General features: G+C 41.4%; 1 protein-coding gene across 1 annotated transcript in view; it reads left to right on the top strand.

Moving 5' to 3' along the window:
* The window catches only part of ptprt (protein tyrosine phosphatase receptor type T), a 452,551-nt gene that overhangs the window by 406,960 nt on the left and 30,192 nt on the right, over positions 1–15,399 (top strand). The window contains 4 exon segments of the mRNA XM_079681220.1: positions 557–633; positions 2,841–2,877; positions 3,387–3,484; positions 3,745–3,861. Of these exon segments, the coding sequence (XP_079537346.1) occupies positions 557–633; positions 2,841–2,877; positions 3,387–3,484; positions 3,745–3,861 (329 nt within the window).

Here is a 15,399-nt window from a genome sequence, read left to right as displayed (position 1 = left end):
CTCAGACTCGACTTGGACACTCCTTGGGTGGCTCGGACTTGGACTTGGACTCGAACACAGGTAATGATGACTCGGACTCGACTTGGACACTCCTTGGGTGACTCGGACTTGGACTCGGACTTGAACACAGGTATTGATGACTCGGACTCGACTTGGACACTCCTTGGGTGACTTGGACTCGGACTCGAACACAGGTAATGATGACTCGGACTTGGACTCGGACTCGAAGAGTGGTGACTCAAGAGTGACTTGGACTCGTGAATTGGTGACTTGACTACAACACTGTGTCAAAGTGACATGATGTGTATGCTCATCCAAGAGTTTTCTTTGCTACTAAAAGAGGACATTCACAATGCGTGAGTACAGGTTGATTTGAAGGAAAACGTTCTTCTTTCAATAAAAGCCCAGTGCTTTCTTACTCTGGTTCGGACAGTCTTCTAACCTGGGGCCTGGTTAGTTACTGTAGTCGGTTCCCCCTCCACTCAGTTAGCTGCTCCGATCTGTGGGTAAATTTAACTTTAGGCCTGTTGTATTTTTGTGCTATCTGACCCCACAGACGATCACACCAGAGTCCGACTGCAGCTGCTGGAAGGAGACCCCCACTCTGACTACATCAACGCCAATTACATTGACGTGAGTGGTTACACACAGACACACATGTACAGACACATCTGTACATCAATGCTTTTGAGAACCAGGAACTCTAACCAAAGAGTAACACTACGCTTACCTTATTCTAACATGACCCCAAAAACCAAGTGACCTCCAAAAGTCCTCGATTTTCAATCTGTCTTCACTTTGGACGTCTTAAGCTAATTGGTCTTCACAAAGATGGAAATACATATGCACACTTCCACATGCAGTAGTTGAAAGTGAAGCTATTTGTATCGGAGACATACACAGAAACAATTATTAAAACAAATCCCTTCAACAGACAATTTGTGCCCATAATGCTCTCTGTACCTTCAAACCCTTGTATACATATTCTTAAAAATAAAAGCAGTTGAGAATGCACATGCAAAAATCATTTTCATGAATGAAAACTCCCTACAGTGTGGGCTGTGTTTTGTAAATACATGGTTGAACAGGGTAGTACCCAATAACGCAGCCACATATTACTCAATCAAGCTTTAATCAAATGTTATTTATGCAGCCCAATATCACAAATTACACATTTGCCTTAGGGGGCTTTACAGTGTGTACAGCATACTATACGACACCCTTTGTCCTTAGACCGCTTGCACATACAAGCAAAACACTAATGGGGAAATAATGAAAGATACCTCGGGATAGACAGACGTGCAATAGATGTTTTGTGTATTCTTTAAAAAAAGTGATACATGTACAACAAGGAAAATCCAAATGTCAAAAATTGTGATTTGAATGTATATAGAAAAGGAAAAAAATATGGATCTGGGTGGATCTCAACAATCTTTCCTCTGCCGACAAAAACTTAATAATAAGATGGGCTTCAGATTCTCTAAAATGCAATAAAGCAACATGGACTCCAACATATAGACAACATTCTTTCCATAGAGAAGTGCACTCACACAAGCAAAGGCCGTGAAAAGGAAAGGACCCCACCCATTTAGAAAATGAAATATGGATGCAGGGAAAGTCATCAGGACTTCAAATGTATTGTATTCTGCTTTCCTCCCATTCAGCCCCCCCCCCCCCTTAATAAATGTTATCTCCTCCCTTATTCAGTTCCATCTGTCCCTTACCTTCCCACTGTTTTCCCTCTTGTCCCCCCCCCCCCCTCCCCCATCTCTCTTTGCCCTTTGAGCATTGTGCTCCACTTATCAATTGAATGTCCCTCTAACAGTGAACTGTTTTAAACCGGTACATAATGCTGATTTTAGATCAATCTCCACAGACACCATTTATTTCTTAAGAAAAGAAAGAGCGGGGGGTATTGAACAATTGTAACTCGAAACAATATGTTCCCTCTTTGCAGATATCTATAACGTGGTCGTAATGACAATATGAACGTGATAAATGTTTTCATCTCAACAAGGTTATCAGTCTCATAGGGAGGTCTTTTTTTGGGGGGGGAGGGCTGTGCAGGGACAAGAGGGAGTCACCTTTAATCTCTCCTCTATTATTTAATTTGATGTTTATTCGGAAAACGACCTTGAGTTATGCTTCTCTGAGGATTGAAGTGTCTGGAGAGGGAGACGGGATAAATGAAAACATGGGAGGAGACGACAGAACAGAGGAGCGAGGAGAAGAAGAATACAATGATAAAAAGCCAGGTTGAGAAATGGAGGATGGAAGTAGACAGAAACTGATTGAGAAGCAGAGGACAAGGAAAAAGAGTAAAGGAGGTGGATGAGTTAAAAAGAAGAAATAGTAAGCAATCATTTCACCAGGACAGTAAATAAATAAAACAATGATAGAAAAGTGAGGAAGAGATGGATTTTGATTTGTAAGAGAAGCTGGCAAAGAGATCAAAACAACAGTTTAGAAGACAAATAGTTCAAAGAAAGATGTGAGGAGTGTTAGACAAACTGATAGTGAAGTGAGAAGGTGATGTAATGAATAAGCAACAAGTTACAATGTTGATTTAAATTGCAATTTTAGTACTTGACCCATCTGGGAATATACAGAGAACGGATAGCCTGCGGAGAAAAATGAAAGCGGGACAGAAGACACAAATTAAATATAGAGGCTACATTAAAGACACTAAATAGACAAGAGCAATATAAGAAACAGTAAACTGACATGGTGTATGTGCGTATAGTGCATCCACATGTAGAAATATGGGAAGAAAAATATGGAGATGACGTAAATATGGAGAGTTTTTTATTCTATGCTTTTCTTTTTTATCTGTCTCACAGGGCTACCACAGACCCAGACATTACATCGCCACACAAGGTAATTAAACTGACGTAATGTGTGTGTGTGTGTGTGTGTGTGTGTGTGTGTGTGTGTGTGGCAGCCACCTGCTAAGTGTCGTACTCTCGGTTGTGGAGGCTATTACCGCAACCTCCTAAATCTAAACCGCCGTATAAAATCCCCCTGGCAAATGTAAGACCCCATTACCTCAAACCCCGGAACCACTATCTGGGATTGATAGTGTGTGAGTGCATGTGTGGGTGCATGTGTGCTTTCTCTGTTCATGTGTGTGTTTGTTTAAGTCTGTGCTATCAGTGCTGACTTATTTGTACGTGATGAGTGTGTTTATACATAAATACTGTACATATGCATGTGCCTGTTGGTGTGTGTGTCGTTATGCATATATATCTAACTTGTGTGTGTGTGTGTGTGTGTGTGTGTGTGTGTGTGTGTGTGTGTGTGTGTGTGTGTGTGTGTGTGTGTGTGTGTGTGTGTGTGTGTGTGTGTGTGTGTGTGTGTGTGTGTGTGTGTGTGTGTGTGTGTGTCAGGGCCCATGCAGGAGACGGTGAGGGATTTCTGGAGGATGGTCTGGCAGGAGAACTCAGCCTCTATCGTCATGGTTACCAACCTGGTTGAGGTGGGCAGGGTGAGTTTGTCATCCGAGTTATTATTTTACAAAATAGGTGTTAATGTGTTTGATGAAGAGGACAAATAGAGTGACGCAGTGATGACCAATGTTTGTCGGCCAATTTGGAAGTAAGCATCACAAGGTCTACCTCGATGAGAAGCTAATGGGATTTTTCCATTGGGTGTTTCAGTGGTACTGCTCTCAACAATCTCTCTCATTGGGTGATCATGACTGGCTTGTTTCCCTACATTGTATGAATGTTAATATGTGTTTTCCAGGTGAAGTGTGTGCGTTACTGGCCGGATGAGACAGAGGTTTATGGAGACATCAAGGTGACCCTGATAGAAACTGAACCGCTGGCTGAGTACGTCATAAGGACATTCACCGTCCAAAAGGTAAACTATGGAATATCTTCAATAGTAAAACTAACAATATGACTTATAAAATATATATATTCACTCCCAAAAAGCATCATAAATGGTAAATAAATAAATGTTTTTTTTACATTCGTGGCATTGCAAAATATCACCTCTAGCAGAAGTTAAACCAGTACAGAAGAGGATTAGGGCCATGTGATTTTTCTTTCATCCCAGACTTAATTCAGAATTATGAAATAAAATGTTTGAGAATTAAGTCAGAATTCCAAGATTTCAAGAAAGTCACATTTCACAATACAAGTCACATTTTGCTTTTCAGAATTCTAACTTTAATCTCAGAATTGAGAAAAAAAGGATTCACTTTTGGTCGGGTCTCAAAAGAAAAATTCCCACACGGCCCTTATCCTCCTCCATAAATAAGCAAATGGGATTTCAAATATTTACCTTTTCTGTTATCATAAAATGATGCAGATGTTGATATATATTATTGACAAAGTATTTCAACAAGGTTGCCTTATGTTAAATCAACATATTATGAGTCTAGTTTTCAGAACCTTTCAAACCCAACAAACCCTGTTATGTTCTCTTTGCTGTTAAATGACCCTCCTTATCTTCTTTCTGAACCCCAAACTTGGATTCATATATTATAATATATGATTGGAAGCAAGAAAGAAGTGCTCCTTGTTTGTTTCTCACTGTTTGAGAAAATGTTGGAAAGCTAAATCGGTGCCATTATAAGGTAGGAGGGATTGATGCTTGCATAAACACACTTGACAATGAGAGAAAAAATCTAATCTTTGATTGTACAACCATACTTTGTTTACATCTTCTTCTGTGTCACGTCCCCTCTTTTTCAAGTTACTGTATATCTCTGTTTTTTTTGTACTGCTTTTTCTATTTGGCTAATATATTTCACTTTGCTTTCATGCATATATCTTTCGTACTGGTTTGTACCACTCTGAACCGTAGATGTATCAAAAATACATTGACAGTTAGCAGTCATACTTCACCAAAAAAAAAAAGAATTATTCAAATGGGACTATTATCAGTCACTTTAAAAAACTAAAATATTCTCTGCCTGCTGCCGGTGTCATTTTCTCACATTCTCCATATACCTCTTTTTTCCCTATCCTGTATTTCCTTCCCCCTTCACTCGTGCGAAAGCAGCTTATGAAGACGAGTTTTCAAGTTCTCGCTGTCAGCTCGTTTAGCAAGCCATTAATCCATACCACCTCTGAGCGTGTGTGTGTGTGTGTGTGTGTGTGTGTGTGTGTGTGTGTGTGTGTGTGTGTGTGTGTGCGTGTGTGCGTGCGTGCGTGCGTGCGTGCGTGCGTGCGTGCGTGCGTGCGTGCGTGCGTGCGTGCGTGTGTGCACAACTACTTTAAAATTCAAAGGAAAGCTGACTTTGAAATGCCTGTCATTTTGCAGAATGCATTAATACGTACAAACACACACCAGACGCACACACTCAGAGTACACAATTCTCCATCTTGAAACTACAGTAGGTTTTGTGTGTGAGTGAGTGAGTGAGTGAGTGTGAGTGAGTGTGAGTGAGTGTGGAGAACAAAGAGAAAGCAATACAAAGGGGGCTGAGAGAGAGAGAGAGAGAGAGAGAGAGAGAGAGAGAGAGAGAGAGAATACAGGTTCTGCACCACAGTTAAATGGCTTTAATTGCAGTGAGTAATAACAGGGTCTTAATGAAAAGCTTTATTAATGGCACGTCCGAGGAGATTAACCAAGGGTGGCAGAGAGAGACTCGAACAAAAGGAAAAATCTGCGTACAAGCATGTTTGACAGAAAGAAAATGAACAAAAAAAGAGAGACAAAAAGAGAGATAGGCAAGATTTAAAGAACTATATGGTTGAGAATCAGTCAAACAGTAGGTGAGTGAACAAGGTCGTAATTATATTGATGTTTAAAAAAAAGATATACTGTATTACTGAAAGGGGCCCTATTATGATCCTCATTCATATTTGTATTTAGTGGCTCTCCTGTGCTTTAATGTTCAAAAAGTGCTTTGTTTCCCTCATACCGGCTCGGCTGCAGACCCCCTATCCACCCTGAAACGTTGGATGTTAGCCTTTGCAGACCATTTACTTGACCACAAACCATATAACACACTACAGGAAAGGGAAACCACCAAAAAGTGGATGGCATCATGGAGGTGGAGAAGAAGCTGTAGCAAATATGCAAATGAGGCACATTGTAAAGCAATTTGTCCATTAGTTAAAACATTTGTAACTAGAAAGTGCTATATATTTGCACCCATTTATCTACTGACATTAGATCAGAGGTAAAACATTACAACATCTAATGGATTATCCTGATTGAATCAAGGTCTGGTCACCCTGTTAAGGCCTTTTTCTAAATGTGTAAGCAGTTCAACTAACATCAGACAACTGACACTAAAAAACAGAACACAGCTTTCAGTCCAACATGTAGATTGAGTGGAAGAGCATTTTTGAAGGATTTGTTCTAAACACAGTTTCCTAGTACTTTAGAACCCAACAAGAAACTGCAACAGGGCTTAGAGAACCCCATGGACCAACTCCAACACAGCAGAGGAGTAATCTGGTCTATGGCACTCAGAGCGGAGAAACCAAACGATTGTGTGCCACAGCGGAGACCAAACTGAGCTGGACCCAGCAGTGGGCACAAAGCTACCAGCAAACAATCACAGCTTGAGGACCAGCACACACGCGAATTGGGCAGATGGTTTGAGAGATGTATAAAACAGGCTGTTTATGTCAAACTGGAGGAATGCTCCCTGAAGTCTGTGAAACAACATTTGTCTGTCACAATGCCTAAAACCCCAAACACCTCCCTGACCATGTTCACTTGGGATTGACAAATGGGACCTCCTGTCTTAATTGAACTTGAGTTTCCAGTTTGAGTTGATCCACTGGTGGGCGTAATGGCTTCCTTTATTATTTTCCACAAATCTCTAAAACATCTTCAATCAAAGATCCAGTCCAGTCATTTGGATTAGATTTTGATTGATTGGAGTTTCTCAGATAAATTGTTCTACAGGACTTTACAGCCAGCTGATATCCAGAGAGGTGTTAGGCGTCTAGATGAGTTGGAGACAAAATAACTGTGATACTTTGCTGAAAGGATAAGTTAGCAGTGTTTAGCAGGTTTTTTCTTTCCACTAGGTCTCTTTAGTTCTATCTCACACAGGCTCCGCCCTCTATTGGACTCTATGGGTCCTACTTTCATCAATGATATGCGAGCGTTCACACACTGAAGTTGTGTAAACGTAGCCGGCCAATCAGGGCGAGCCTACATGAATTTGTGCGCAGCTCACAGTACATAATACCCTGACTGTCATCCTTTTCTCTTCAGCGAGCAGGCCAACACTTGACAGAAAAAGTAAAACATTTGAAAGAAGGGTGTACGCCCCATCGAGAAGGAGGGCAGGCTACGTGCCCCTCTGTCAGAGGACAGACAGACGTGGTGCGATGAAGGGAGTCTAGAGCCTCTGTCCGGTACATTGGGCTCTATTCTATCCTGGCTATAGCTACTGGTGGACGCGGGGCTTGCTCATGCCACAGTCAATGTGTATGCAGCAGCCATCTCGTCCTGTCATGCGGGATTTGGCGGCAGACCAGTCTTCAGCCAACCGCTTATGAAGCGTTTTTTGCAGGGGATCAGGAGACAGTGCCCAGTGGTGCATGTCTCCACCCCGCAATGGGAACTGCCATAAAATAATGGTGCTCGAGGCTTTGGTTACAGAACCGTTGGGCCTCTTGAGCTCTCCTCCCTGCAGGCGCTATCATTGAGAGAGAGAAGCAAAAAGAAACAGCTTTGCTGCTTGCTTTGACTTCTGCCAAGAAAGTATGCGAACCGACCGCTCTATCGGTGCACCCGAGTTGCCTTCTGGTTCGTGGTGACCGTAGCAGGGCGACACTCAGACCGAACCCGTCCTCTGTTTCCAAGAACCTAAGGAGTTCTTCCAGGTCGAGGGTTATACAGATAGACGGCTTTAGTCGTCGACCTATGCACGGCGGCGTCTTGGTCTACGCCAGTCCCGTTCATAAGGTAAGTATCTCTTGGACATGTCTGGCTCCTTTTTCATCGTCGATGCTTGCTGGGGCAACACAGGACTGGTGAAAGGAGCAGGGCTGTGGGTCAGTAAGCTGTAACCCTAGTTCTATAAGCACAGGCTGAGCCCTCTACCTAGGGGCCCTGTCTTTCCTATGCCGCTCGCTGAATAGGGTGTAGGATGACAGTCAGGAGGCGTAGCCGCATTATATACTGTGAGCTGCACGCGCATTCAGATATGCTCGCCATGATTGGCCGACTACGTTTATACAACTTCAGTGTGTGAACGCTCGCGTATCATTGATGAGAGTAGTACCCATAGAGTCCAGTAGAGGGCTCCGCCTGTGCTTATAGAACTAGGGTTACAATACGTAACCCCCCGTTATGTCATCATCACATGTATTCTTCACTTTTCAAGGTTTTTAAATGCAATACTTTTTCATGTTCTATTCTTCATCTTCTGCATGATTTGGTTTCTTGGATTTATACCAAAGCTAGTCGAATAAAATGACAACTCATACACATACTGTTGCTAAAGAAATGCTTCACCAATGTCAGGGTGATCTTGTGGTTAATTATCCTCCACTGCTCCGAGGTTTTGGGTTCATCTCTCAGCGGAGAAGGAAGTCTTGCATTTTGTCAGAGTGACCTTGAGGAAGATGCTGAACTCCTCACTCGTTCTCACAAGTTGTTCCAGAAACTCAAGAGAATAAATACAATAAAACATTAAAACGCAGTGCATCTACAGCTCTGGGAAAAAATTAAGAGACCATTGTAGCTTTCATTTTCCGCAAATAAAATCTCTTAATGACAACATTTCTTTTTGGCATTTGGGAGAAATGTTGTAGTATTAGTTCATAGAATAAAACACAAGTGTTAACTTAAATAAATACTTGTAAATAGCACCAGAGAAACTGATCATTTTTAAATGGCTTTATATGCCTGGAACTCTTCTCATTTTGGTGAAAATCAACCAAAGATGTTTATTCCTGTATGTATGACATGAAGACACATAGAAAAAACCTTATCTGCCATGACAAGAACATAAGAACCTGTAAGTGAACTGGGGAAAATCTACCTCAAGCTCTTTTTAAAGCAAAAACTGTCATGTAGTTGTTATTTAGGAGCAGAGATGGGGTCGTTACTAAAAAAAAGTAATATATTACATTTTACATATTACTTAAAAAAAAAAAGTAATATATTACACTACTTCGTTACTCTCTACATAAAGTAAGTCGTTACTTTGCTCGTTACTTTGCTCGTTACTTTACTCGTTACTTTACTCGCAGGGCCGGGCCCGCCCCTCCCTACAGGCAGATGGTGATTCCACTTTGCAAATGGGCAACATTTCCTCTACTATGAAGGATGCTACAAGCCTGTCCATCTCTGCTTTGGTTACCGGTCCTCCAAATTCTAATTTTTGCTGCTTCGGAGTCGGCGGCGGCGCACTCACAACATCCTCACTCTGGGTTGGGGGGTCCTTTGCTATTAGCTTCACCTTAGCATGTGTTCTTTGCAGGTGTTTGTTGAGGTTTGACGTAGTGTTTACAGCAGTGGATAACAGCTTCTGGCCTGGACACAGTTTGCACCTCACCGTCACATTCCTGTCTATTCTTCGGACGAACTCAAAATAATGGGAATACCTCCGCTCCACCCCATGAAAGTTATCGCTATCGTTATCGCCCATGTTTATGCAGCACTGCATGTGGAGATGTGGATGCGCAAGTCGCGCAGATTACGTACATATAAACCTGCGGCGGAAACCCCTCTTGTCCAGGGCCGTGGGAAGTAGGGGTGCTGAGGGTGCTGCAGCACCCCCTGGTGGAGGACAGGGGATCTGCACTTCCACAAGATATAATAAAAAAAAAAACGAATTTTCAGCCTCGATGTAACAACATTCATAATTAAGTAAAGATAACACCCTTTTCACCCCGGTTACATTTTCCATTTGCCCTGTACGATGGGCGCTGTAAGTGATGAAAGTGGGGGATGTTGGCTTAGCAGGCGCCCACAGCTCACAGCCAAAGTGAGAGAGATAGAGAGAGGGGATACCGCGGTACCGGCGGGGATTGTTGTTAGCTTCTGCTGCGCTAACGGATATAAGAAGCTGTTTCTACAATAATGTGGAGGGAGAGTCCTCTCCTGTCAGACTGAGAGGCTCAGTGAGGTAAAGGACTCTGAGGGCTTAGATAGTTCACTTTAGTCGAAGTTATCTCAGTGGGTCTCAAACGTTTTGATCACAATTTATGTAAACAAATATTTCCAAGGCACACCTTTATAATTATTAGGATAAATAAAAACAGGTTTGAAATCATTGCAATCTATACTATAGGACAGTAAACCAAAAATATGGTTTAAAACTGGAGAGATTTTCTAAAATATACATAAATAAATAAATGTTAACTGGTAAAATAAGATATGAAGGAACAACACAAATAAAATAAGTTACATGTATTTGTTATTGGCTATGGTAGGTCATTGGAAATGTTCACATACCTACTTATTTGATTAATAAAATGCAAACCGATCTTTTTCATATGGGTGTTTAGAGTTGTACCCCCTAGATCAGTCTCTAATTGGGTGCTCAAAGTGCACCAGATTGAAGCATTTTACTTTAAAATAATAAAAAAATCTTCCCGGACGGGTTCCCCCGGACCCCCCTAGAGGATGTGAAGTCCACCCCCCCAATTAAAACATGTTATAATATATAATAAATTTGAAGCCTTGTTATAAGCTGTCCACCATGTCAATATATTTCTCTTTTTGCAGTGTATTGGTCTTTTGTAGAGGTTTTTCATTGCCAGCTAAAATCTTGCCTAGCAGCACATTGGTCAGAACCAGCCCTGGTGTCATCCCCACAGCACCCCCAATTTGAAACATGTTCCCACGGCTATGCTCTTGTCTGTCAGTGTGATTATGACTGATTTTAGTAAGTAACGAAGTAACCGTGACGGGGCAATGTTAGTAACTGTAGTGTGATTAGTGAATTATAAAAGTAACGTGTTACACTACTCCGTTACCGACAAAAGTAATATTATTACAGACCTCTGTTGACTGGCGGTGGATTTGTATGCGAGCGGCAGGGAGATCAATATACTTTTTGCCTCTTTGCAAATCTCACATCCACATTTTTTTTTTTTTTAAAAGCCATGGATACGTTTCATTCCACTCACTCCATCTTTTCTGTGTCCAGTTAAAATGCAGGTCATGGGCATCGTCAGGTTCGCTAGTGCAGGTGGCGCCGGCAGCTGTGGCCGTTGTTGAAGCTCTTCAGGCTCCGCCTCGGCAAGCCTCTCCCTCGGTGTGGAGCTGTCAAACTCGACCCTAATGCCGCTTACAGCCGGCCAACTAAAACCTTTTCCGTTCACGTTGTCATTTTTAGACTCCTTCGCTTCTTTGCTTGTGAATCCAAAATCTGCGAGGCTTGGCTGTTTACGTTTCGCCTTATTTTTTATTACAAAGCCAGAGTTAAAAGAATATCAATATGAACATTTCAAATACCCTGCCAGCATCGCCTGCCGTAACCATAGCAACGTAAGTAGCGTAAAGAATGCAGCGCCGCCACGTACAGATGGAAACACCCAGACATATTCACAAATATAAAACAAATCAGAGACTGTAATGAACAATGACTATTATTTATTTCAAGAACTTTTATTTACAGAAACTCAACATTTCTAATCTGTGTAACACAAATATGCACAATTTGTTTGGGCTCCCCCTATTTATCTCAAAGTCGGCCTTCAGGGGATCTCCCCCCCTCTTTAGGGGAGCCAAGCTCCCCCTGGCTCCCCCCCCATTTCAAAAAGTGACTGCAGTACATGTATGATTTGTCACTCAACTATGGTGGCCGACATGCAGGTGCAAACGTACTCAAACGACCCAAAACAATTGTGCTAAAACACATGCAAATGAAAAAGAAATGTTCACCAAGTTGACAACACATGCATAGCGTTTACTAAAAGCGCTGAATAAAAATACTATTTAGCCACGTTAGCTAGCTAGCTTACATCAGATGAGCAATAACATCAGAAGGAATCATGTGATAACATTGTTAAAATAAACCAATAAAAATCACATTTTAGGTAAGTTTCCAGTGACAGTTGGCAACTTGATAGTTTGAACGTCAACACACGCTCAGTCCCAGCTGTGTGTGTGTCACTCTTTAGTGTCCCCATTTCCGTTGTGTTTTGAGCTTCTTGCAGCGTATTTTAGTCTGGTTTTAGTGTTTTGTTTATGCTCCGGATTTTCCGTCAATTTTTTTTTTTTAAGGCTGTGCATGTGTTTAGGCACATTCGTGTTTTTATGTTTGCATTGTTTTTGAAACTGCAGTGTGTCTTTCATGATGTAAATATCTGAGGCTGGTTGTAGCACTGTCGGCCAACGTACTAATTCAAAGGAGTCTTAACTAAAAGTAAGACACTTCAGAGATCATCCTCTTCTCTCACAGTAGAGACTTTAAAATCATTCTCCATCCTCATCACATTTCCAACATGGCCTGGCTGTCATGGACCGCCGGTCATCGATTTAGAGAAGTAATTTCAACATCAAAGATAGCAAATCAATGGGAAGTCCAGTTATCAAATCACCATGTGGTTTTCTGGGTTTTATTTCCATCGTCTCTGTCTCCAGGCCTCTCTCACTCTCATTGTCAGTCTATGTTCTCTCTTCTATCTTTCTCTTTGTCCATTCCTTGTCACATGTCTCTTCATCCTTGAAGAAACCTCCACTTTTCCGCGCTCAGTGTATTTGTCATTCCCCACTCTTGTCCTTGCCCATTGATCCTTCCCACTCACAGTCTCGTTCTTGACCTCTCACCTTGTCTTTTTCTTCCCCTATGTTTTCCCTGCTTCTCAGTTTTTCATATGCTAAAATAAATTATTCACTGCAACCTTGTCTGTGTATCAGAAGCAGAATCGGAGCTGCAACAGTTTCCTGTTCTTTACCTAAACTGAACTGAGGGGGGCATGTCCCTCTCCATTTAAGCCTTGTTTAGCTTACAACACTATATTGGGATCGATTGATTTTAATTATTAAAGCACGAGCGTGTGTTTGGGAGAATAATTGAACCAGTGGAAGCGGAAAGAAGGGTCATGCATATCTTATGCTGCGTTCCTGAGATGTGTACGATTGGGATATTTTAGCATCTTGTGCGGAGAGATGCAGGTCAATATTCTGAGTAGCAAGCTAGAAGTAAGAGCTCTCAGCCCTGGGGCTGCAGAGGAGCAGTTATCGGACATCACAGTGGCAAACGCTGTCAAAGTTTAGTGACTTTCTGTTGACAGGTCTAATATTGGCAATATACAATGAGGTTGGTTGGGTGTCCTTGAGCCCAAACCTGGATGAAAACTTTTTTGCGAACTGGTCCTATGCTTTCGTGTAATTGTATATGGAAAAAATACAATTTAAGAACAACCTTCCCAAGATTGTTCAATTAAGTCAAATGCATCTCCATGCTTGCCTTTGGATTAGATATTGGGCCACTTTAATAGACAACAAGCTGCAACATGATTATATTGTTGTTTATAAAATGGACAAGTCGAATCAAGCAATCTGATTGGTTCTTAGCTGTGATATAATGAGCGTTTATCACGAGGTCACTTTTCACAAGTCATGTATCCCTCCGCGTCTAAGAAAAGCTACAACCGTTACAACTGTTACATTACGTCCGTTACGAAACTAACTAACTAACAAAGCTTAAGATGGAAACATTTAAGATTAACTTCGACCTCCGGGGGGGTCTTACTATGGAGGAGTGGATTGAGGAGTGCCTATCTCCAGAAAAAAAAGCACCTAAACGATGAAATGACACGGTAGACCAACTGGAAAAGTACCCCCATTCAAAAGCTTTCTGATGCAGGTCTTGAAACAAAGCAGAGAAATTATGACCGTTAGTGGCCACAGGTGCGATAGCTCTCTCCAGAGCTACTGGAATCCGAATCTCAGGGACCGGAGAAAGCAATATTCTCGCCATGCCAAGCAACAGCATAGAACAACCTCAACCTATTCAAGTAACCACGTAAGCCATTCTACTGATGCTGGACAGTTTTCAGTGGGTGCACAATAAACGGCAACATACAAATTAATGTAAATAAATAGCCAAATAATGGATCAACGCTCTCTGTCTAACATGTTCGCTAGCTGTTAGTGTTGTTGCATAGCAACTACCTTGCACTATGTTTTGTGCAGAAGGCTACCGAGGGACTATTTTATTTTGAACATCATTATTTACTAATAAAAACTATTTAAATTAGAGTGTGTATTTTTCTTTCATATTGCCACACTTGGTAACCGTTTTATAAAAGCAATAGCTCACTTCAGGCCGTGGTATATGGTCATTATATCACAGCTAAATATTTAAGCTATTGCTTAAATATTTGAGTAGTTGATTAATAAGGGCTTACAACAGTGAGAATTATGCCTGTAACCTAAGGAGATGAGAGTTGAAAGCTATCTATTAAGCCTCAGATCGTCAGTTTAAAGTGGACCTATCATGCTATATTTGAATAATATAGTGTAGGACCATACCTATATAAGGCACATTTATACTTTTTATTTTTCAAAATACCAAACAGATCATGCATTTTAGCCATTCCTCATTTCGCTCAATTTAACACTGTCTTTGCATGGGCTGATTCTGTGAGAACAGCACCATCTACAGGCCTGGCATATGTAATACAGCGTCTCCAGCGCTTTCGAACGGCAATGTCCGAGGCTGTCTCCTCCTGATTGGTGGAGTTGGCCCAATAGCCATAGCGCCACTTCTGTGACGTCACAGAAGTGTTCAAATCTGGATCAGTCTGTATCAGATCCGTTGCAGCCCCTTTTTAAGAGATTTGGGTATGGAGGAAAATAGAGAGGGTTGTGTTTTCTGACACTTTGTGAGTTCCCTGGAACACCGGGGACACATATTCATGTATAAAAGACGTACAAAAGTGCATTTTGCATGATAGGTCACCTTTAAGTTTTTTTAATAATATCCCCATAGAGAGAAAGGAAAGCATTTAAAAGCTCATTGCGTTGTGTTTCTCAAAAGTTATTCATTAATATTCCAAGATGCTATCTCGTGGACAGCTATAATGGGTGCTTGTTTTCTTCTCATTTCATATTATCTCCATTGCTAGGAAACAAAATGTCTGTTTCTGTATCTCCCTCGGAGAAGAGTCCCAATAAATGGAGTCCAATTTATTTTGTATTTTGGTCTTTAAAAAGCTCTCTTTACAGTTTCCTTGTCTCTACTACTGAAGTATCACGTCATAAAAAATGTTTCCCAAAACTTTAACTGACCAATTAAAGCATATTCCCTTTTCTATCTTGTTCATGTTTCTGACTTTTGGAAAAACAATATTGTGTAGTTTTCTGATGTCTTTTAAGTACTTGTGATGTCTTAGAATTCAAACAGAAAGAAGCTGAGACGACTGTTAAATATTTAAAATCTGTAAAATATGCAGCTTAACTGATCCATGGCGTTTCTCCCTGTAAGCCTTCCCCAAAAGGGCCATCATGAGATTT

This window comes from Notothenia rossii, assembly GCF_949606895.1.
Source record: "Notothenia rossii genome assembly, chromosome: 5".
Taxonomy (NCBI): domain Eukaryota; kingdom Metazoa; phylum Chordata; class Actinopteri; order Perciformes; family Nototheniidae; genus Notothenia; species Notothenia rossii.
The sequence above is the reverse complement of the archived record's forward strand: the minus strand, read 5'-3'. Positions and strand labels throughout refer to the sequence as shown.